Source organism: Scyliorhinus torazame, chromosome 11, assembly GCF_047496885.1.
Source record: "Scyliorhinus torazame isolate Kashiwa2021f chromosome 11, sScyTor2.1, whole genome shotgun sequence".
In the NCBI taxonomy this organism is placed as follows: Eukaryota; Metazoa; Chordata; class Chondrichthyes; order Carcharhiniformes; family Scyliorhinidae; genus Scyliorhinus; species Scyliorhinus torazame.
The window spans coordinates 185,856,472-185,879,225 of NC_092717.1; the positions used below are offsets into that span (position 1 = coordinate 185,856,472).

Sequence of the window (22,754 nt, forward strand, 5' to 3'; positions counted from 1 at the left end):
AATTGCTTCTAATGCAATTATAACAATTATAGTAGAATTCCACATCATACTCCAGATCCAGTCTCACCAAGACCCTGTCCAGCAACACTTTCCTACTTTTGTACTCAGTTCCCCTTACAATAAACATCAACATTCCATTTGATTTCCCAATCATTTGCAGTACCTGCATCCTAACTTTTCCACCGATACTGAACTCATTAATAAATAATATTTTGTAGAGTAGAAAAGTCAACCTATAAGAAAAAGACAGACATCTAAATGGTTAGATTTTGAACGGAATACCCTTCTGGGATAGCCCAATGTGTGTAAGAGTGAATCATTTTAAATGGGATTATGTTTGCCCACTATCTTGTGCCTGAGGTCTTTCCTGTTACTAACTTACTTTCAATGGGTTTGGCGTTTGAAATGCTGGTGTATGAATCGATGTATTCGGCGTTCCCGCCTATCGCCCTGTGAGCGGCTGGCTATGTCTGCCGCGAGGGCTGCCGGGACTTGTAGGCGCTGGGTTGCCGGAACATGGCGGATGGAGCCGGGAAACTGCAGGAGGAGGCGCTCAGGAGGAAGGAGCGGTTGAAGGCGTTGAGGGAGCGGCAGATACAGGTAACGGAGGCCGGGGCACATGGGCCGGAACACACTCGATCTCCTCTCCGCAATCCCTCAGCCCCATCTTTAGGCCTCTATTTACAACTTAGTAAAGGCAGGCCACAGCAGGGGACACTAACAATCCAGTGTTTTACACACACATGTATGTCTTTGAGATAAAACTGTTGTCCCATATTGAGTGGGTCAAAGTTCATCCACCATTCAACACTTTCACTGACTTTCAGCATGCATTAAACACGCCTAATTTGTGCATTGTATTGGTCTGAGGGATGTAAATTGTAAAGTATTGCAGGTAACTTCCCTCCTTATTGATAACCCTTTCGTGCCAAAGAGCTATTTTACATGGTAAACTGAGAGGATAATACCCCTGGTACAGATGGATTGGATCCAAAAAAATCTAAGGAAGACACAGCTGAGGCATTAAACTTGCATTAAATAATTTGTGAGAAAACAACATACCCCCGAGGCCTGGTGGATAGCTAATGTAATTCCTACATTTAAGAATGGAAGCAGAGCTTGTCCAATGGTTGTAAACCAGTCTGTTTATTATCAATGACTGGAAAGATAAGGGAATCCTTACAAAAGGAATCAAGGTATATAGGGCGAAGGCGCGATCAGCCATGATCATGTTGAAATGCAGAGCAGGCTCGAAGGGCTGACTGGCCTCCTGCTTCTATTTTCTATGTATGTTTCTATGTAAAGACGGATAGTTGAGAATGCATCAAATTACAGGGCTTTCAGAATGGCCAAAAATTGCCAAATCATATTCATTATAGATAAATGCGAGAGAGCACATTTTGGTAGGAAGAATAGGAAAGCCACTTATCACTTGGAAGGTGAGATCTAGGTGGGGAACAAAGGGTGGCATGGTGGTTGGCACTGTTGCCCCTGCACCAGGACCTGGGTTTGATTCCGGCCTTGGATAACTCTCCATGTGGAGTTTGCATGTTCTCACCGTGTCTGCATGGGTTTCCTCCTGCAGTTCAAAGATATGCAGGTTGGGTGGATTGCCTATGATCAAGGCGCGGGGGTTACGGGGATAGGGTGGCGGTAGAGTGCTCTTTCCGATGGTTGGTGGCCTGCACTAGGGATCCTATGGATCTCGGAATACAAATGCATCAATCGCTAAAAGCTATGCCAAAAGTTAGCAAGACCATAAACGATTTACAAAGATGATACCAGAAATATGTGGGTATTTGGAAAGGATTGCCAGGCTTGAGAAGCTTTTTTAAGAAGGCTGTAAAGGTGGAATATTTTGACAAGTGAGCACAGCGAATCTTTACTCTTGTGGGGACGAGTGTAGCTAGAAGGCCTTCAGAAATCCAATAAGGATTTCAAAAGAAACTTCTTTACCCAAAGAATGGTGAGAATATGGAAATTGCTGCCACAAGGGGTGGTCAAAATTAATAGTGTATTTAAAGGGAAGTGAGACAAGCACGAGAGAGCAGGGAAATACATAGTTACAATGTAGATTTAGATGAGAAAAGTTGTGAGGAGGTTCGGGTGGGACATAAAACACCCGCATGGACTGCTGGCCTGTTCTTGTGCTGTGTGTACTATGTAATCCAATATAGAGAGTGAGTTCTCTACTCTCTCATCAGACCACTATAGATATACCAGAGCTAATGGTCCAGTGAGGGTGATAGAGACTGAGGGGGAAAGTGGGGTGAATATTGGCCAGAGGGACCTGGAGTAGACAGAACATAGAACACAGAAAATACAGCACAGAACAGGCCCTTCGGCCCACGATGTTGTGCCGAACCTTTGTCCTAGATTAATCATAGATTATCATTGAATTTACAGTGCAGAAGGAGGCCATTCGGCCCTTTGAGTCTGCACCGGCTCTTGGAAAGAGCACCCTACCCAAACTCAACACCTTCACCCAACACCAAGGGTAATTTGGACATTAAGGGCAATTTATCATTGGCCAATTCACCTAACCTGCACATCTTTGGATTGTGGGAGGAAACCGGAGCACCCGGAGGAAACCCACGCAGACACGGGGAGGACGTGCAGACTCCGCACAGTCAGTGACCCAAGCCGGAATCGAACCTGGGACCCTGGAGCTGTGAAGCAATTGTGCTATCCACAATGCTACCGTGCTGCCCTAGAGAACAAATAAATCTACACTATATCATTTAACCGTAATCCATGTACCTATCCAATAGCTGCTTGAAGGTCCATAATGTTTCCGACTCAACTACTTCCACAGGCAGTGCATTCCATGCCCCCACTACTCTCTGGGTAAAGAACCTACCTCTGATATCCCTCCTATATCTTCCACCTTTCACCTTAAATTTATGTCCCCTTGTAATGGTTTGTTCCACCCGGGGAAAAAGTCTCTGACTGTCTACTCTATCTATTCCCCTGATCATCTTATAAACCTCTATCAAGTCGCCCCTCATCCTTCTCCGTTCCAATGAGAAAAGGCCTAGCACCCTCAACCTTTCCTCGTAAGACCTACTCTCCATCCCAGGCAACATCCTGGTAAATCTTCTTTGCACCTTTTCCAAAGCTTCCACATCCTTCCTAAAATGAGGCGACCAGAACTGTACACAGTACTCCAAATGTGGCCTTACCAAAGTTTTGTACAGCTGCATCATCACCTCACGGCTCTTAAATTCAATCCCTCTGTTAATGAACGCGAGCACACCATAGGCCTTCTTCACAGCTCTATCCACTTGAGTGGCAACTTTCAAAGATGTATGAACATAGACCCCAAGGTCTCTCTGCTCCTCCACAATGCCAAGAACTCTACCGTTAACCCTGTATTCCGCATTCATATTTGTCCTTCCAAAATGGACAACCTCACACTTTTCAGGGTTAAACTCCATCTGCCACTTCTCAGCCCAGCTCTGCATCCTATCTATGTCTCTTTGCAGCCGACAACAGCCCTCCTTACTATCCACAACTCCACCAATCTTCGTATCGTCTGCAAATTTACTGACCCACCCTTCAACTCCCTCATCCAAGTCATTAATGAAAATCACAAACAGCAGAGGACCCAGAACTGATCCCTGCGGTACGGCACTGGTAACTGGGATCCAGGCTGAATATTTGCCATCCACCACCACAGCAAAGGGGGTGGGACAGTGGAGGGAGATGCAGGGAGGAGGAATTTAGGGAAGGCAGATTTGATCAATGGGGAGCAAATTCTATTATGGCAGAGAATTGTTGCTTGGTTAAGTTGGGGAAAAGCCTGATTAATGAGAGAGGTTCAATCATTTTGGGTGGATTTGGTGTGTGCTTCATTGGAGGGGTTGGATGATTTAGTAATTATTGCTCCTGGGATGGAAAGAACTGCTGCCAGGGCATTGTCCATTTCTTATTTTTAATATAAATTTAGTGTACCCAATTCATTTTTTTTCCAATTAAGGTGCAATTTAGTGTGTTCAATCCACCTACCTTGCACATCTTTGGGTTGTGGTGGCGAAACCCACGCAAACACGGGGAGAATGTGCAAACTCCACACAGACAGTGACCCAGAGCTGGGATCGAACCTGGGACCTCGGCGCCGTGAGGCAGCTGGGCTAACCCACTGTGCCACTGTGCTGCCCCATTGTCCATTTCTAAGTACCCTTGAGAAGATGTTGGTGAGCCACCATGAACTGCTGAGGTCCATGCGGTGTAAGTATACCCAGAATGCTTTTAAAGAGGGTGTTTCCGTGGGCAGCACAGTGACGCAGTGGTTAGCGCTGCCGCCTCACAGCGCCGAGGTCCCAGATTCGATCCTAGCTCTGGGTCACTGTCCGTGTGGAGTTTCCACATTCTCCCCGTGTTTGCATGGGTTTCGCCCCCACAACCCAAAGATGTGCAGGTTAGGTGGATTGGCCACGCCAAATTACTCCTTAACTGTAAAAAATGAATTGGGCACTCTAAATTTATTTTTAAAGAAGAGGGTGGTTACAGATTTTTAATCCTGCCACAGTGAAGGTACAGCGATTATATTTCCGAGAAAGGATGGTATGTGACTTAGAGGTTGTGGGCTTGGATGGTGCTGTTGTAGGAGCTTTGGTGAGTTGCTGCAGTGCATCTTGTACACGGTACATGCTACTGCCAATATGTGCCAGAGACGGAGTGAATAAACAGTCAAGATGACGAATGGGGTGCCAATCAAGTCGACTGCTTTGTCCTGGCTATTTAAACAAAATTATTTCACGGGATGTGAGCCTTGTTGGTTAGACCAAAATTCTTATTGCCATCCCTAATTGCCCTTGAAGTGTCGAGCTTCTTTAGTGTCGTTGGAGCTGCATGCATTAGGTAACTGGAGAATATTCCATCACACTCCTGACTTGTGCCTTGTAGATGGCACACAGGCTTTGGAGAGTCAGGAGGTGAGTTGTTCATGGTGAGAATTTGGGAGGTGATTGAAATTTGGGGGGGGGGGGGGGATTTGTTGGGGATGGAGGGCTGTGTCTATTGGGAAGGTAATTCAGAGGAAGAAGTTTTGAACATCGGGGTGGGGATTCGGGGCCTATGTGCAATTGCTGGATTGGATTTGGATTGGATTTTGTTTATTGTCATGTGTACTAAGGTACAGTGAAAAGTGGGGCTGGTTTAGCACAGTGGCTAAACAGCTGGCTTGTAATGTAGAACAAGGCCAGCAACACGGGTTCAATTCCCGTACCGGCCTCCCAGAACACGTGCTGGAATGTGGCGACTGGGGGCTTTTCACAGTAACTTCATTGGAGCCTACTTGTGACAATAAGCGATTATTACGATTATTTGTTTTCTGGGAGCAGCTCAACAGATCATTAAGTACATGAAAAGAAAAGGAAATAAAAGAAAACACATAATAGGGCATCACAATGTACACACTGTACATAACACCGGCATCCTCAATTAAGATTCAATTGACTCTTATTGCATTGTTCAGCTTTGCCCTTTCTCAGTCTGAAATGTGTTAATTTTAAAATTCCATCGCTCTGTGGCCTCCCTGTCATCATCTCTCTAATCTCATCAAGCTCCACAGTCCTCAGATCTCTGCATCAAATATGGCCATTTTAACTGGCCTACTGATGGCGTGACATTCAGCTGCCTCAGCCCAAAGCTTTGACATTCCTTCCCTACCACTCACTTCTTCTTTTAAAACTCTCCTTAAAACTTATTTCTCAGCTGACATAATATCTCCTTATGTGGCTTGCTGACGAGCTCCTTTGGATGTTTTACAACATTAAGGGCACTATATATATGGAAGTTGTTCTATAATGGGATAGGAATTCAGAGCAGGGGAGGGAATGTTCCATTAATGGAAGGGGGATTCAGGGAATAGGATGGGGTATAGAGCATTGGTGGTGATCTTTCAGGAATCACTGGAAGCAGGGAGGGTCCCAGATGACTGGAAAGTGGCTAATGTAACGCCCCTGTTTAAGAAGGGAGGGAGGCAGAAGACAGGAAATTATAGGTCGGTTAGCCTGACTTCGGTCATTGGTAAAATGTTAGAGTCCATTATTAAAGATGAGATTGCGGAGTATTTGGAAGTGCATGATAAAATAGGACTGAGTCAGCATGGCTTCATCAAGGGGAGGTCATGTCTGACAAATCTGTTAGAGTTCTTTGAGGAAGTTACAAGGAAGTTAGATAAAGGAGAACCAGTGGACATGTTTCATTTAGATTTTCAGAAGGCCTTTGACAAGCATGTCGCATAGGAGACTGTTAAATAAGTTAAGAGCCCATGGTATTAAAGGTGAGATCCTGGCATGGGTAGAGGATTGGCTAACTGGCAGAAGGCAGAGAGTGGGGATAAAGGGGTCTTTTTCAGGATGGCAGCTGGTGACTAGTGTGCCACAGGGGTCGGGGCCAGGACCACAACTTTTCACAATATATGTTAATGATCTGGATGTGGTTGGCACGGTAGCACAGTGGTTCGCACAGTTGCTTCACAGCGGCAGGTCCCAGGTTCAATCACGGCTTGGGTCACTGCCTGTATGGAGACTGCACGTTCTACCCGTGTCTGGGTGGATTTCCTCAGGGTGCTCCAGTTTCCTCCCACAAGTTCCGAAAGATGTGCTTGATAGCTAATTTGGACATTCTGAATTCTCCCTCTGTGTACCCGAATAGGCGCCGGAATGTGGTGACTAGGGGCTTTCCATGGTAACTTCATTGCAGTGTTTATGTAAGCCTACTTGTGACAAGAAAGATTATTAAAAAAAGGAAGAAGGAACTGAAGGCACTGTTGCTATGTTTGCAGATGATACGAAGATATGCAGAGGGACAGGTAGTATGGAGGAAGCATGTGGGCTGCAGAAGGACTTGGACAGGCTAGGAGAGTGAGCAAAGAAGTGGCAGATGGAATATAATGTGGAAAAGTGTGACTTTTAAAAAATATATTTTTTATTCTCCTTTTTCACATTTTCTCCCAAATTTACACCCAACATATTAACATAAACAAATGGAATCGGGAATCACCCATAGTCACCATTAATACATACAGTCCGTCTTCCCCCCACCCCTCCCAACCTCCCCTCCCAATGTTCGATGTGATTCAATTCTCGAAACTGCTATTACTACCGGACTCCCTGAGTATCTCACAGGGCAGTTGGAAGCGGCGCTGTTGCTAGCGCCTTCAATCCCAACCCCCTACCCAAACTCTCCTCCTTTCTGACCCATTGGGAGTCTACCCCTTTGACCCAGCTCCGTACTTTCTCCACATTCACCGCCCAGTAATAATACATCCGGTTCGGAAGACCCAAAGCCCCTTCTTCTGCCTGCCTTCCTCTCTGTAGTAGCACCTTTTTAATTTTGGCCACCTTCCCTCCCCATATGAACGAGGTAATCATCCCTTCAATCTCTCTAAAAAATGCTTTTGGCAGGAAAATCTGCAGGCATCGAAAAATAACCAGGCACATTCATTTTACCCGCCTGTACCCGGCCCGCCAGTGACAGAGGGAGACCATCCCACCTTGCCAGATGAGCTTTCACCCTCCCCACCAAACTAGAAATGTTGTACCTACGGAGCCCCCCCCCCCCCCCCCCAATCTCGAGCAACCTTCACCCCCAGGAATCTAAAGCGACACACTTGGTTCCGACACGTATAATAAGTCATCGACTTATAAGGACACCCTATGCTCTATCCCCTCCCGCACCATCCCTTTCCATACTCCTGAACTTCTAATTGCGATGGCCAATGGCTCAATCACGAGTGCAAACAGCAGGGGGGGACATGGGACATCCCTGCCTAGTCCCACGGTGGAGAGGAAAGTATTCTGAGCTGATGTTATTTGTGTGGATACTGGCCCTCAGCTCCTTATATAATAGCTTTTCCCAATCCACAAATCTGGGTCCAATCCCAAACCGCTCTAGAACTGCCATCAAGTACCCCCATTCTACCCGGTCAAACACTTTCTCAGCGTCCAATGCCACAACCACCTCTGTTTCCTTCCCCTCCGCCGATACCATAACCACGTTCAATACCCTCCTGATGTTCGAAAAGAGCTGCCTCCCTCTCACAAACCCTGTCTGATCTTTACCTATCACCTTCGGGAGGCACTCCTCTAGCCTACCTGCCAGTACCTTCGGCAGTATCTTTGCGTCCACGTTTAAAAGTGATATGGGCCTATACGACCCACACTCCGTCGGATCCTTATCTTTCTTAAGTAACAAGGAAATCGATGCCTGCCCCAAAGTTTGTGGTTACACCCCCTTCCCTATCGCCTCTTCAAACATCCCCACCATCAGCGGTACCAGCTTATTTTTGAATTTTTTATAATATGAGTTCATGCACTTTGGAAGGAGGAATTTAGGCATAGACTATTTTCTAAATTGGGAAATGGTTAAGAAATCAGAAGCACAAAGGGACTTGGGAGTCCTTGTTCACGATTCTCTTCAGGTTAACGTGCAGGTTCAGTCGACAGTTAGGAAGGCAAATGCAATGTTAGCATTCATGTCAAGAGGGCTAGAATACAAAACCAGGGATGTACGTCTGAGGCTGTATAAGGCTCTGGTCAGACCTTATTTGGAGTATTATGAGCAGTTTGGGGCCCCGTATTTAAGGAATGATGTGCTGGCCTTGTAAAGGCTCCAGCGAAAGTTCACAAGAATGATCCCTGGAATGAAGCGCTTGTCATATGAGGAATAGTTGTGGACTGTGAATCTTTACCCATTGGGAGTTTAGAAGGATCGGGGAGGGATCTTATTGAAACTTACAGGATACTGCGAGGCCTGGATAGAGTGGATGTGGAGCGGATGTTTCCACTTGTAGGAAAAACTATAAGTAGAGGACACAACCCCAGACTAAAGGGACAATCCTTTAAAACAGAGATGAGGAAGAATTTCTCCAGCCAGAGGGTGATGAATGTGTGGAACTCTTTGCTGCAAAAGGCTGGGGAGGCCAAATCAGAGTATCTTTAAGACCGAGATAGATAGATTCTTGATTAATAAGGGGATCAGGGTTATGAGGAGAAGACAAGAGAATGGGGATGAGAAAAGAAATTGCCATGATTGAATGTCAGAGCAGACTCGATGGACCGAGTAGCCTAATTATGCTCCTATGTCTTATAGTCTTATCGGGGGAGATTCATGGTCTGGGTTTGATAATGGCATTAATTACTGACAGCCCCGAGCTCTACGTCTGTGATATAAAATTCCTGCAATGTTTTCTAAAACAGTGTTAGTGGTTTGTTAGTGATATAATACTCCTGTTCTATGGATGCATGCGCTTGTACATGGTCCAGATTCATATACATTTTTTAACAAACACATTTTGGGTTATGGCCATTGTTGATGAGGATGACATTTATTGGTCATCTTTACTTAATCTGAGATGGTAGTGATGGACCCAAGGACAGTTGAGAGTCAGTCATGTTCATAGATACCTAGAGTCGCGAATCTGACAGCCCTGGGTAAGAATGCAAGATTTCTTTCACCGAAGGGCATGGCAGTGGTGAACAAACTCAGTTTTTACAATAATCCACAGCTTCGTTGTCACTTTTACTTTATATGCAGATTTTAAAAACTGAATTCAAATTGCCATAGTGGGATTTAAATGCACATTCTCTGAGTAACCTCTAGGTTAATATACTAATTAAGTGGTCCGGTGGAGGCTATGAGGGAGCAAGTCGCATACTTGGTGGCTTCCGCTCTGGCCGGGCTTTTGGACCTTTTTCCCCAACTTTTTCATGGCTTTGAGTTCTGATTTTGAAAGTGCGGGCATTCAAGCACTGGATCCACACAGTGGTGCATGGAACAGAGAACCCCAAGGGATTGTAAGGGAAGAAGTAGAAAGATAAGCAAGGGCTGGGTAGAAGTGGCTGCTGCAGCTAACATGGCCGAGGTTCGGACGCCTGCTGCGATGGCCCAGCCATCGATGGAGGAGCTGATTCAGGTCATCCAAGAGGGCTTCGCCAGACAGAAACGAGATTGTCTCGACCCAATAAAGGAGTCGGTCGATCGGATGGTACGTAGGCTGGATGCCCAGGATCGGATGATCCAGAAGTTGGAGAAAGCGCTGGCGGACCAGGAGGAGCACAAAATGGTGGTAGAGCTGGAGGTGGGGATGCAGAAGGATCAGCAGAAAAGGCTGTTAAAAAAAGGTGGAAGAGCTGGAGAACAGCGCGCGCTGGCAGAACTTAAGAATTGTCGGTCTCCCTGAAGGGGCTGAGGAGGCTGATGCTGGAGCTTTTGTGGTAAATATGTTCCAGAAGCTTCTGGGGGAGGGGGCTTTTCCCCGGCCATTGGAGGTGGACAGGGCGTACAGGACGATGACAAGGAAGCCACGGCCGGGGGACCCCCCCAGGGCGATGGTGGTTCGGTTCCACAGATTTTTAGATGACGAGTGTGTCCTCTAGTGGGACAAACGTACCAGGAGCTGCAAGTGGGGCAACAGCATATTGCGTATCTATCAGGACCTGAGTGTAGAGGTGGCCAGAAGGAGGGCAGGCTTCAGGCGAGTGAGGGAGATCCTGTTCAAGAAGAAGTCCAGGCTCCTCTACCCGGCGCGCCTCTGGGTCACTCATGAGGACTAGCACCATTACTTCGAGTCGCCCGAAGAGGGGATGGATTTTGCCAAGAAGAAGGGTCTGGCGCAGAACTGGGAGCTTTTTGGACTTAAGCGGCGGTATCTTTCGCCCTTTTTTGAACAATGTATATATGGCTTGATTGTTGCTTTTTTAAAAGATATTTGGTTTCTGTTGGGTTTTTCGGTGTTTTGATGGGGATGGTTGGTGAGGTTTTAAAAAAAAATGTTGTTTTACTTTAAATTGTATTATTGAGGGGTTTTCTTTTGGGGGTCTCTGTTTCTCTTGGGCTGTCTCCTATGGTAATTAGGAGATTGTTCGGTTTTGGTTTGATGCGGGAAGCGGTTTCAATGGGCAGTGGGGAGGGGAGTAGGGAACAATAGGTGGGAGACTTTGTGGCGCCGGAGGTGAGAGTCACCAGGCTAGCTTGGTGAGCTAGTCCACGGAAGCACAGTGGGGGGTGTGTATTGGTTCAATACTGGGTGGGGATTGGGTTATAGGGTGATGTTGCTGGGGGGGGGGGCGGGGGGGGGGAGTTACTCTGCTGACGAGGGAGGGTCCTGGGTTCGGGGACGGAGAGGAGGTCGGGGTGGGGGGCCACCTGGAGGCGGGCAGATGGCGGCGCGGCGCATGGGGCAGGACCAGAAAGGGGGATGGCTGATCGGCGGAGGGGATGGGCGCGGTGCCCCCCCACCCAGGCTGATCACCTGGAATGTTAGAGGGCTGAATGGGCCGGTCAAGAGGTCCCGTGTGTTCGTGCACCTGAGGGCTCTGAAGGCGGACGTGGTGATGTTGCAGGAGACACCTGAGAGTGGCGGATCAAGTTAGGCTGAGGAAGGATTGGCTCAATCAGGTCTTCCACTCGGGGCTGGATACCAAGACGAGAGGGATGGTGATCTTAAGTAATAAGCGAGTGCAATTCCAGGCGGGCAGTATAGTTTTGTGCGGGGGGGGTGGGGTTTGTTATGGTGAGCGGTAAGCTGGAGGGGAGGAAGGTGGTATTGGTTAATGTCTATGTGCCGAACTGGGACAATGTTCAATTCATCAAGAGGGTGCTGGGGAAGATACCTGATCTGGACTCGCACAAACTGGTGGTGGGAGGGGATTTTAATATGGTTAGCGACCCCGGCCTGGACCGGTCATGCTCGAAAACGGGGAGGGTGCCAGCAATGGCAAAGGAGCTGATAGGGTTCATGGAGCAGATGGGGGGGATTGACCCACGGCGGTTTAGGCAGCCAACGGCTAGGGAGTTTTCTTTCTACTCGCATGTACATAAAGTGTAATCCCGGATCGCTTTTTTTCATTTTGAGTAGGGATCTGCTGGCGGGGTTGGTGGACACTGGGTACTCGCCCATCACTATTTTGGACCATGCCGCATTCTGGGTGGAACTGCAGGCCAGTGAGGAGAGCTTCCAACGCCCGCAGTGGCGATTGGACGTGGGCTTGTTGGCGGACGAGGTGGTGTGCAAGAGAGTAGGGAAGTGCATGCGGGACTACCTGCAGGTCAATGACACGGGAAGTCTCAGCAGCGGTGATCTGGGAGGCGCTGAAGGCAGTGGTGAGAGGGGAGTTGATTTCAATCCGAGCTCATAGGGACAGGACGGACAGGGCAGAGATGGACCAACTGATCAAGGAGATCCTACGAGTAGGCAGGAGGTATGCGGTGACCCCAGGGGCGGAACTGTTAAGGGAGCGTCGGAGGCTGCAGGCTGGGTTTGGGGTACTGTCCAAGGGCAAGGCAGTGGAGCTTAGAAAGGCGAGGGGGATGCTGTATGAATATGGAGAGAAGGCCAGCAAAATGCTGGCCCAGCAGTTGAGGAAGAGGGAGGCGGCCAGGGGAATTGATAAAGTGGTTGACGGAGATGGGAACCTGGTTGGGGACTCGACTGGGCTAAACAGGGCGTTTAAGGACTTTTATAGCGGACTCTATCACTCGGAACCCCCCACAGGGCCCGAGGAGATGAAACGATTTCTGGAAGGGTTGACTTTCCCAAGGGTGGGTAGGGAGCTGATGGGCGAGCTGGGGGCTCCGATTATGGCCGAAGAAATATCTGAGGGCTTGAAGGCGATCCAGTCGGGTAAAGCTCCGGGGCCAGACGGATTCCTGGTGGAATTTTACAAGAAATTTTAGGGGATATTAGGGCCGTTGCTGGTTAAGGTTTTTAACGAGGCGAGGGATAGAAGGGTGCTGCCCCCGACGTGTCACAGGCCACCATCTCGTTAATATTGAAGCGGGACAAGAACCCGGAGCTATGTGGGTCCTATAGGCCGATCTCGTTGCTTAATGTGGCCGCTAAGTTGCTGGCCAAGGTGTTGGCCTCCAGAATTGAAGATTGTGTGCTGGAGGTGATTATGGAGGACCAAACCGGATTTGTCAAGGGTAGGCAGTTGGTAGCCAATAGAAGAAGGCTGCTTAATGTGATTATGATGCCCCCGGAGAGAAGGGAAGTTGAGGTAGTTGTGGCCATGGACGCGGAAAAGGCATTTGACCGGGTAGAGTGGGACTATATGGGAGGTGCTGGGACGGTTTGGGTTTGGTAGGGGCTTTATCGACTGGGTCAGGCTGTTGTACCAGGCCCCGGACATCTCTGACTTTTTTAGGCTGCACCGGGGGACAAGACAGGGATGTCCCCTATCCCCACTGCTGTCTGCGTTAGCCATAGACCGCTGGCAATTGCTCGGAGAGCTTCTAGGGGCTTGAAAGGGCTGGTTAGGGGGTGGTGGTGGAACATGGGGTATCGCTGTATGCGGGTGACTTACTCCTCCTATATGTAACAGATCCAGGGGCAGGAATGAGGGAGATTATGGCGATTCTGGGGGAATTTGGCTGGTTTTCGGGATACAAATTGAATATGACGAAGAGTGAGATGTATGTAGTCCAGGCAAGAGGTCAGGAGGGCCATCTGGGGGAGTTACCGTTCAGGTTAGTGGGAGACAATTTTAGATATCTGGGGATACAAGTGGCGCGCGGCTGAGGCCGGTTACACAAGTTGAACTTGTCCCGGCTGGTTGAGCAGATGAGGGGCGGGTTTCTGAGATGGGATGCACTTCCGCTGTCACTTGCGAGGAGGGTGCAGTCGGTTAAGATGACGATATTGCCGAGATTTTTATTTGTGTTCCAATGCCTCCCGATTTTCATCCCACGGTTCTTTTTTAAGAGGATCAACAAAATTATTTGGGCTTTGTTTGGGCGGGTAAGCCCTCACGGGTGAATAAAGTGATGCTCGAGCGGAATCGGGGGGAGGGGGGGCTGGACCTGTCAAATTTGCGTAATTATTACTGGGCGGCCAATATTGCGATGATAAGGAAGTGGGTAGTGGGGACGGGGGCGGCTTGGGAGCGGATGGAGGCAGCCTCATGCAGGGGCACCAGCTTGGGGGCACTGATAACGGCACTGTTGCCGTTCCTGCTGACGAGATATTCTACCAGTCCCGTGGTGGTGGCAGCCTTGAGGATCTGGGGTCAGTGGAGGAGGTACGTTGGTGCAGTGGGTGCATCGGTTTGGTCCGCAATATGTGACAACCATTGGTTTGCTCCTGGGAACCTAGATGGGGTTTTTGGGTATGGCAAAGGGCTGGAATTGAGAAGATGGGGGACCTGTTTCTGGAAGGGAGCTTCCCTAGCTTGAGGGTGCTGGAGAAGAAGTTTGGGTTGACAGCAGGGAATGATTTTAGATATCTTCAGGTGCAGGACTCTCTGCGCAGGCAGGTATCATCCTTCCCACTCCTGCCACTAAGAGGGTTCAAGCTAGGGTTATGCCTAGGCGCTGGGTGGGGGAGGGGAGCATCTCGGACATCTACAAAGAATTAATGGGGGCGGAGGAGACGCAGATAGAAGAGCTGAAGCGTAAGTGGGAGGAAGAACTGGGGGGTGAAATGGAAGACGGCCTATGGGCGGAGGCGCTGAGCAGGGTCAACGCGACCGCTACATGCGCAAGGCTCAGCTTGATCCAATTTAAGGTGGTGCACATGACAGCGGCCTTGATGGGTAGATTTTTTGGGGTGGAAGATAAGTGTGTCAGGTGTGCGGGTGGACCAGCGAACCATGTCCACATGTTCTGGGCATGCCCAAAAATTAGGGGATATTGGCAGGGGTTCGCGGATGTCATGTCCAGGGTATTGAGGACAAGGGTGGAAATGAGTCCAAGGGTAGCGTTCTTTGGGGTGTTGGAAGATCCGGGTGTCCAAGAGGAGAGAGAGGCGGATGTTCTGGCCTTTTCCTCCTTGGTAGCCTGGCGACAGATATTACTGGCTTAGAGGGAGTCTCGGCCTGGAAAAGATCAAGTCTGCTTTGAGAGGGTTGGTGTCAGGGTTCGCCCGGAGGTGGCAACCATTCATTGACTTCTTTGCGGAGAATTAATCGTCAGCAGGGTGGGGGGGGGGGTTAGGGTAGTATAGAGTAGGGGGTTAAATAGGCGGGCCTTGGAGGGACGGATGTCGGCGGTTGCTTTTTGATTACTGTTCTTTGTACTCTATTGTTTTTGTACTGTGGTTTGTTATGCCAAAAATACCTCATTAAAATTGTTTGTTAAAAAAATATATACTAATTCAGTGTGGTATTATTTTTTCATTATGCAGTGATGTGTCAAATCATAAGAACAGGTGTGGGCCATTCAGCCCCTCGAGCCTGTCTCGCCATTCAATGAGATTGTGGCTGATCTGTGGCTTAACTCCATATCCCTTAATATCTCTGCTCAACAAGAATCTATCTATCTCGGATTTAAATTTAACAACTGGTCTGGCTTCAATTGCTGTTTGTGGGGGAAAGTTCGAAACCTCTACCACCTTTTGAGTGAAGAAGTGCTTCCTAACATCTCTCCTGAACGGTCTAGCCCTAGTTTTAGAATCTCCAACCAGTGGAAATAGTTTATCTTTACCCTGTATTTCTCTGTTAACATCTTAAATACTTCGATCAGATCACCCCTGGACCTTCTAAATTCTAGCAATAACAGGCCTAATTTGTGTAATCTCTCCTCATAATTTAACCCCCTTGGTCCAGATATCATTTTAGTAAACGTACATTGCACTCCCTCCAAGGCCAAAATGTCCATCCGAAGGTGTGGTGTCCAGAACTGCTCACCCTACTCCAAGTGGGGTCTAACCAGGGTTTTGTATAGCTACAGCATAACCTCTGTGTGTTTATACTCCAATCCTCTCGGTAGAAATACTCGCATTCTATTAGCCTTTTAAATTATTTTCTGCACTTATTCGTAGCATTTTAAGGATCTATGCACCTGAACTCTCAAGTCTCTTTGGACATCCACTATACCTAACCTTCCATTTAGAAAATACTCTGCCCTATCCATTTTTGGTCGAAATTGGTTAACCAAAATCAAAACCTCTCAATGCTTCACCTGCAGTATAGCGGCTCCTGTTACGTAGGTGGTTGTTCTGGATCAGCATTGCCTCATTCAGCAGTGGGTTGAAGGAGTAATTTACTTTTAATTATGTTTCGAGGAAGTTCAACCTGTCTTAAAGCCAAGCCTCTTGTGTGGAGGTGTCAGCCAGCACCACGTGACTTCAGTACCAAAACGAACCAAGCTGACAACATGTTAGTTCAGTTAGTGGCTTCTCCCAGGAGCGTGGCTGAAAAGGAAGCGGTTACTGTGCTGCTGCTGTTTGTGATAAGGCAGAGTTTGGACTGCGGTTGAAAGAGGAAGTTGCTGATGCAGCTTTGTTACATAGATTCGGATCATGTAAACACAACAATACTTTCATCTGACATCGAAGAGCTTGTGGAATTATCAAGAAATATTTGTCCCAAGGGAATTGATTAGGAATTTTTGATTTCTTGTTAATTGATGCCCCATTGTAAAACAAATTAGAAGTAAAATGTAGCTGAAAAGCTACGACGTATGATAAAACATCTGTTGGGATATGTTACGGCCTTGGTAAGCAGACAAAGCAAGGAAGCTGGAGATGTATACACGGTGATTTGTATTGACAGAGGACATGGGAGTCAATGAGTTTGTGCTTTGATTAACTCTTTTGCCTGTGAATTTTTTTTAGTGCTCAGCAAATGTTAATCCGGTGGGTGAAACACACAGAGTCAGATGTAGATTCAACAACCTGCCTCGGCTCCAGCTTCAGAAGGCTACCTGCTACTGCAACATTCTGACATTTCCTACAGGAGTGATTCTGTAGTTCCTGCTTAGTGCAAAATTAGGGGTGGGTTTAAAATTTTACTCCATTCTGAAAGCTACAAAGCCAATACGCAGAGTGAACAGGGCAAGCTCCCAATCCAGCTCACCGCCTGCTCCAAAAACCAACCCAAACTGAATCCAATTCACTGTCTGCACAAGAAAGACACATTAGATCCGAGCTGACAAGAAAGGGCACCGCACCTCATCTTTGGTTTGATCCGACGCCTGGTCCCAGCCTGCAAGGATGTATCCTCTGGGTGCAATGTTGGCTGCCTTCTAGTAATTTTTTCAGCAAGGCACTTAAATAAACTGCATAGTTTTGAACTGGTGTCATTTGTTTGCTATTATGGGCAGGTTCCCTATCCTGAAGGACATGAGTCAGCTGGTTGGGTTTTCATGATATTCCTGTGTCTTTCGTGGTAGTTATTTTGGTGCCAGCCCACAAATTATTGGATTTATCAAATTCAATTGTATGTTTTGCAGCCCTGGGGCTTGAAGTTGCATACTCCGGACTGTTAGTCCAGTGCTGCTGCTTCTACACCCATTGCAGCCAGCTCTACCATTCAATCTGATCATGGCTGATCTGAGACATAACTTCCACCCCTTGCATTCCCATTCTCTGGAAAGAAAGGCCAGCGTTCCATTGGACTTTTTGATTACTTTCTATGCCTGCTCATGAGATTTTAATGACCTGTGTCCCCCTGGACCCTGAAGTCTCTTTGGACCCTCATTGTTTCTAGCTTTTCCCCATTTCCAAAGTACCTACACTGTTCTGCCCTTTTGGGTCCAAAGTGGTTGATCTCATATTTGCCAACATTGAAATCCATTTGCCACAGTTTTACCCATTCATTTAATCTCTTGACATTTATTTGTAATTTTACGCATCCATCTGCACTGCGTACAATGCAGCCTATCTTTGTATCAGTGGCAACTTCTGATGTGTGGTTTCCAGCCCATCCTCTCAGTTATTTATAACATTTGAAGCAGCCTCTCCCTTCTCTGCCAAATTTTCAATTTAATCCATTTTCAATTTAAACTCCTGGAGATTTGATACAAGCAACCATCATATTTTTCAGTGGTTTGTTCTCAGTATTCTTTCTTTTTTAAAATTGAGAGTGCCTGATTCAATTTTTTCCAATTAAGGGGCAATTTAGCATGGCCAGTCCACCTAGCCTGAACATCTTTGGGTTGTGGGGGTGAAGCCCATGCAGACACGGGGAGAATGTGCAAACTCCAGACGGACAGTGACCCAGAGCCGGGATCGAACCTGGGACCTCGGAGCTGTGAGGCAGCAGTGCTAACCACTGTGCCACCGTGCTGCCCTCTCAGTATTCTTTCTTTTGAAGCCCGTTCTCTCCCTTCTAGGTGGGTGTCTGTGCTGTTACAGTACATAGGAACAGGAGTAGGTAATTTGGCTTCTCAAGCCTGTTCTGCGATTCAATTAGATTGTGGATTTTACCTCGATGCCATTTTACCACACTATCCCTATATCACTTGATATCTTTAATATCTGGAAGTCTATCATCGAATTTTTTTTTTTTAACAGTGCAGAAGGAGGCCATTCGGCCCATCACGTCTGCACCGGCATTTGGAAAGAGCACCCTACCCAAGCCCACACCTCCACCCTATCCCCATAACCCAGTAACACCCCCCCCCCAAACACTAAGGGCAATTCAGCATGGCCAATCCACCTAACCTGCACATCTTTGTGGGAGGAAACCGGAGCACCCGGAGGAAACCCACGCACAGACGGGGAGAAAGTGCAGACTCCGCACAGACAGTGACCCAAGCCAGGAATCGAACCTGGGACCCTGGCGCTGTGAAGCTGACCACTGTGCTACCGTGCTGCCCTGGTCCAGGACCGTAATCGCTTGTCCTTGTTGACAGAAGGCTCTCACGATATGGAAAGTGGTCAACATTATCCAAGGCCTCATCGTGGATTTTGGTAGCTGTGTGCGTTGATGCAAGCATTGTCAGCATACTGTAGTTCAATGACAGGATGGGATGACCTTGGATCTGACTTGCATGCAGTGAGGGATCTGAGTTGCAGGCAGTGAGGGTTGAACAAATTCCCATTTGTTCTGAAGTTCAGCTCCACTCCAGCGGGGATCTTATTTATTTTGTTCATTTATTTCATTTTTCCAATTGAAAGGCAATTTAGCGTGTCCAATCCATCTCTCCTCCACATCATTAGGTTGTGGGGGTGAGACCCACGCAGACATGGGGAGAATGTGCAAACTTCACATGGACAGTGACCCGGGGCCGGGATTGATCACGGGTCCTTGGTGTCGTGAGGCAGCAGTGTGAACCACTGCGCCACAATGCTACTCACCAGCAGGGAGCTGAATGATGGTAAGATGGAGTACTACAGCAAGGAAGACTGAGAAGAGCACAGTGTGATGTCACAACATTCTTTGACCCCAGCCCAAACGTGAATTAGGCCTGTGGTGGATCCATTGGTTAGGATCACGGCTTGCATGCCATTGTGGAGCAGGCGGAGGATGGTGACAAACTTTTGGGGCCAGCCAAAATGGAGCAGTGTCTCCATAATCCCTCATGGTTGGCAGTATCGAAGGTTTTTGTGTCTTCAATAAGGCCAGGTACAAGGGTTGCTGCTATTCCCTGCATTTCTCTTATAGTTGTCATGCGGCAAAATCATGTTCGTTGTGCCTTTTAGTGGGTGGAATCCACATTGGGACTCGGTCGGGGGGGGGGGGGGGGGGGGGGAAGCTCTTCAGAGACGGGGAGAAGGTGATGAAGGAACACTCTTGCGAGGACCTTCCTGTGGCCGGCAACAGGGAAATTCACCTGTAGTTCCTGCAGGCAGACTTGTCACCTTTCTTGAAGATGGTCATGATTCTGGCGTCTCTGACATCACCTGGCATATTCTCATCCTTCCTGATAAGGGAAATGAGGTCATGTATTCGAGCCAATAATGCTTTTCCTTCATGTTTTAGTGCTTTGGCAGGGATTCCATCTGCTCCTGATGCCTTGTTGTTCTTTAGCCAACGGGTGACCATTTCTACCTTGGTTGGGTTGGGGTTGTGCTGAGGTGGTGGCGGGGAGCATGCTGCGGGATGGAGTCAAGGACACTTGTGTTGAAGACCTCTGTTAAGGAGGACTTCAAAGTAATCCTTCTAGTAGTCACTGACTGCTTCTCTGTTCTTGATGAGCACCTCCTGGTCAGCAGTCAAGTCAATTTTAACTTTTTTTTAAACTCCCATTTACTTGCCTTGGCTTTGGATTGGTTAATACTGCAAAAATTACTTTCAGTTTTGACGTTTTCAATTGACTTCGCCTTGCCAATTTCTTGGGTTAGAAGTTTCAGAATTCCACTACTCATTTTTTGAAGAAGTTCTTTCTGATGTCACCCCTGAGAAGCCTAATTCTAATCTTATGGCTTTGCTCCCTTGTTCTTTTTCCCTCACAAGAGAAAGTAGTTCCTGTCTAACCTGTCAAATTCTTTAATAAGTTGAAACATCTCAATTAAATAACCAGTTAATCTTCCATGTTCAAGGGAATCCAAGCCTATTCTATGCAACTTGTCGTCAGAATTTAACCCTCCAGCAAAGTAAGTTTTGAAATTGTATGACTGGAGATGCACCTATTAAAATACTCCTGCACATTGTTCTTCCCCATAGAATGTCAGTTGGTAATGTAGATTAGTGTCTTTTTGTGCATGTGCAAGGTATAGTACTGATTATAATTCCTGGTTCAGAGAAGTTTCACTGTGAAACCTTTGCTGCTGAATGTACTGAACTGTTTTTATGTGCACTTTGATGCACCATCAATTACCACAAAGACGAGAGTAGTGGAATAATCGAGGCTTTATTGAGCAAAGATGTTGTGCCTCCTGTAGCTGCCACCAGAATGGCTGCAGCACCGGCGACCACACACATTTATATGTTGCCTACTGGGCGGAGCCAGCAGGCAGGGATTTACCCATGTACCTCTATTATACGTAATACATATAATACTGCTAGTGGTGACTACCACATTCACCCCCTGTTAAAAAAAGAGTCCGACGGGGGTGGTGGAAAAAAGAATTACAAGTTCAGTCTGTCGGGGACCTTGACCCTCCTCTGCGATCGCCTCAGTCCTGGTGGTGATGTGGGCGCCGACTTGGTCACCTGTGACTCCGGGAGGATGTTGTCCTCGTTATCGTCATCCCTGAGTGGAACCAATGGGAGGACGGATCCTCCTGGGGCGGGGGCTGCGGTGAGGTTCGCTGGGGGGAGGGGGAGTGGCGCAGGGGTGAATGAGGCAACGGGGGGGAGGGGGGAGGAGGCGGTGTCAGGTCAGGGGTCGTGGGTGGGGATCCAGCGGGTGCCAGGTCCCGGAGAGAGACTTTGTCCTGGCGCCCGTCGGGGTGTGCCACGTAGACGTACTGCGGGTTCGCGTGTAGGAGGTGCTCCCTTTCGACCAAAGGGTCCGACTTATGGGTCCGCACATGCTTGCGAAGGAGGACGGGTCCAGGAACTGTCAGCCATGTTGGGAGCGAGACCCCAGTGGTGGCCTTCCTGGGGAAGACCAAGAGACGTTCATGAGGGGTCTCGTTAGTCGCGGTGCAGAGGAGCGATCGGATGGAGTGGAGCACGCCGGGGAGGACCTCCTGCCAGTGGGAGACTGGGAGATTTTTAGACCGCAGGTCCAGCACGACTGCCTACCAGACCGTCCCGTTCTCTCTCTCCACCTGTCCGTTTTCCCCTGGTCATCCTGCTCGAGGCGATGCCCTCGCTGAGCAGAAGCTGACGCAGCTCATCACTCATAATAGAGGGTCCCCGATCGCTGTGGACGTAGGTGGGGAAACCGAGCAGTGTGACAATGCTGTGGAGGGCTTTAATGACCGTGGCAGAAGTCATATCGGGGCATGGGATGGCGAAAGGGAACCGGGAGTCCTCATCGACCACATTCAGGAAGTACATGTTGCGGTCGGTGGAGGGGAGGGGCCCTTTGAAGTCCATGCTGAGGCGCTCAAAGGGGCGGGAGGCCTTCACCAGGTGCGCTCGATCTGGCTGGTAGAAGTGCGGCTTGCACTCCGCGCAGACCTGGCACTCTCAGGTGACAGTCCTGACCTCCTCAATGGAGTAAGGCAGGTTGTGGGCCTTGATGAAATGGAAGAACCGGGTGACCCCCGGGTGGCAGAGGTCATAGTGGAGAACCCAGAGTTGGTCCACTTGTGCGCTAGCACATGTACCGCAGGATAGGGCGTCAGGGGGCTCGTTGAGCTTCCCCGGGCGATACAAAACCTCGTAATTATAGGTGGGAGAGCTCAATCCTCAACCTCAAGATCTTGTCGTTTTTGATCTTGCCCCGCTGTGTGTTATTGAACATGAAGGCAACCGACTGTTGGTCACTGAGGAGAGTGAATTTCCTGCCGGCCAGGTAATGCCTCCAATGTCGCACAGCTTCCACAATGGCTTGGGCCTCCTTTTCGACAGAGGAGTGCCGCATTTCAGAGGCATGGAGGGTGCAGGGAAAAAAATGCCACTGGCCTGCCCGCCTGGTTGAGGGTGGCGGCCAGAGCTAGGTCCGATGCATCGCTCTCGACCTGAAAGGGGAGGGCCTCGTCGACCGCGTGCATCGTGGCCTTGGCGATGTCTGCCTTGATGCGGTTGAAGGCCTGGCGGGCCTCAGCCGTCAGGGGAAAAACTGTGGACTGAATGAGTGGGCGGGCCTTGTCTGCATAATTAGGGACCCACTGGGCATAGTGGGAGAAAAACCCCAAGCATCGTTTCAGGGCCTTGGGCAGTGGGGGTGGTGGAGTTCCATGAGGGGGTGCATGCGGTCAGGGTCGGGCCCTAGAACTCCATTTTCCATGACATAACCAAGGATGGCTAAGCGGTTGGTGCGGAAAATGCATTTCTCCTTATTGTACGTGAGGTTAAGGAGTTTGGTGGTCTGGAGGAATTTTTGGAGGTTAGCGTCGTGGTCCTGCTGGTCGTGGCCGCAGATGGTGACGTTATCTAGGTATGGGAAGGTGGCCCGCAGTCCGTACCGGTCACCATTTGGTCCATCTCACGTTGGAAGACCAAGACCCCATTAGTGATGCCGAA

General features: G+C 48.6%; 1 protein-coding gene across 1 annotated transcript in view; it reads left to right on the top strand.

Moving 5' to 3' along the window:
• Positions 1–448: 448 nt before the first annotated feature.
• Positions 449–22,754, top strand: part of ccdc12 (coiled-coil domain containing 12) — a 109,738-nt gene continuing 87,432 nt past the window's right edge. Inside the window, exon 1 of the mRNA XM_072468155.1 lies at positions 449–600. Coding sequence (XP_072324256.1) covers positions 517–600 — 84 coding nt within the window. The 5' untranslated portion in view covers positions 449–516. The remainder of the gene's footprint in view (positions 601–22,754) is intronic.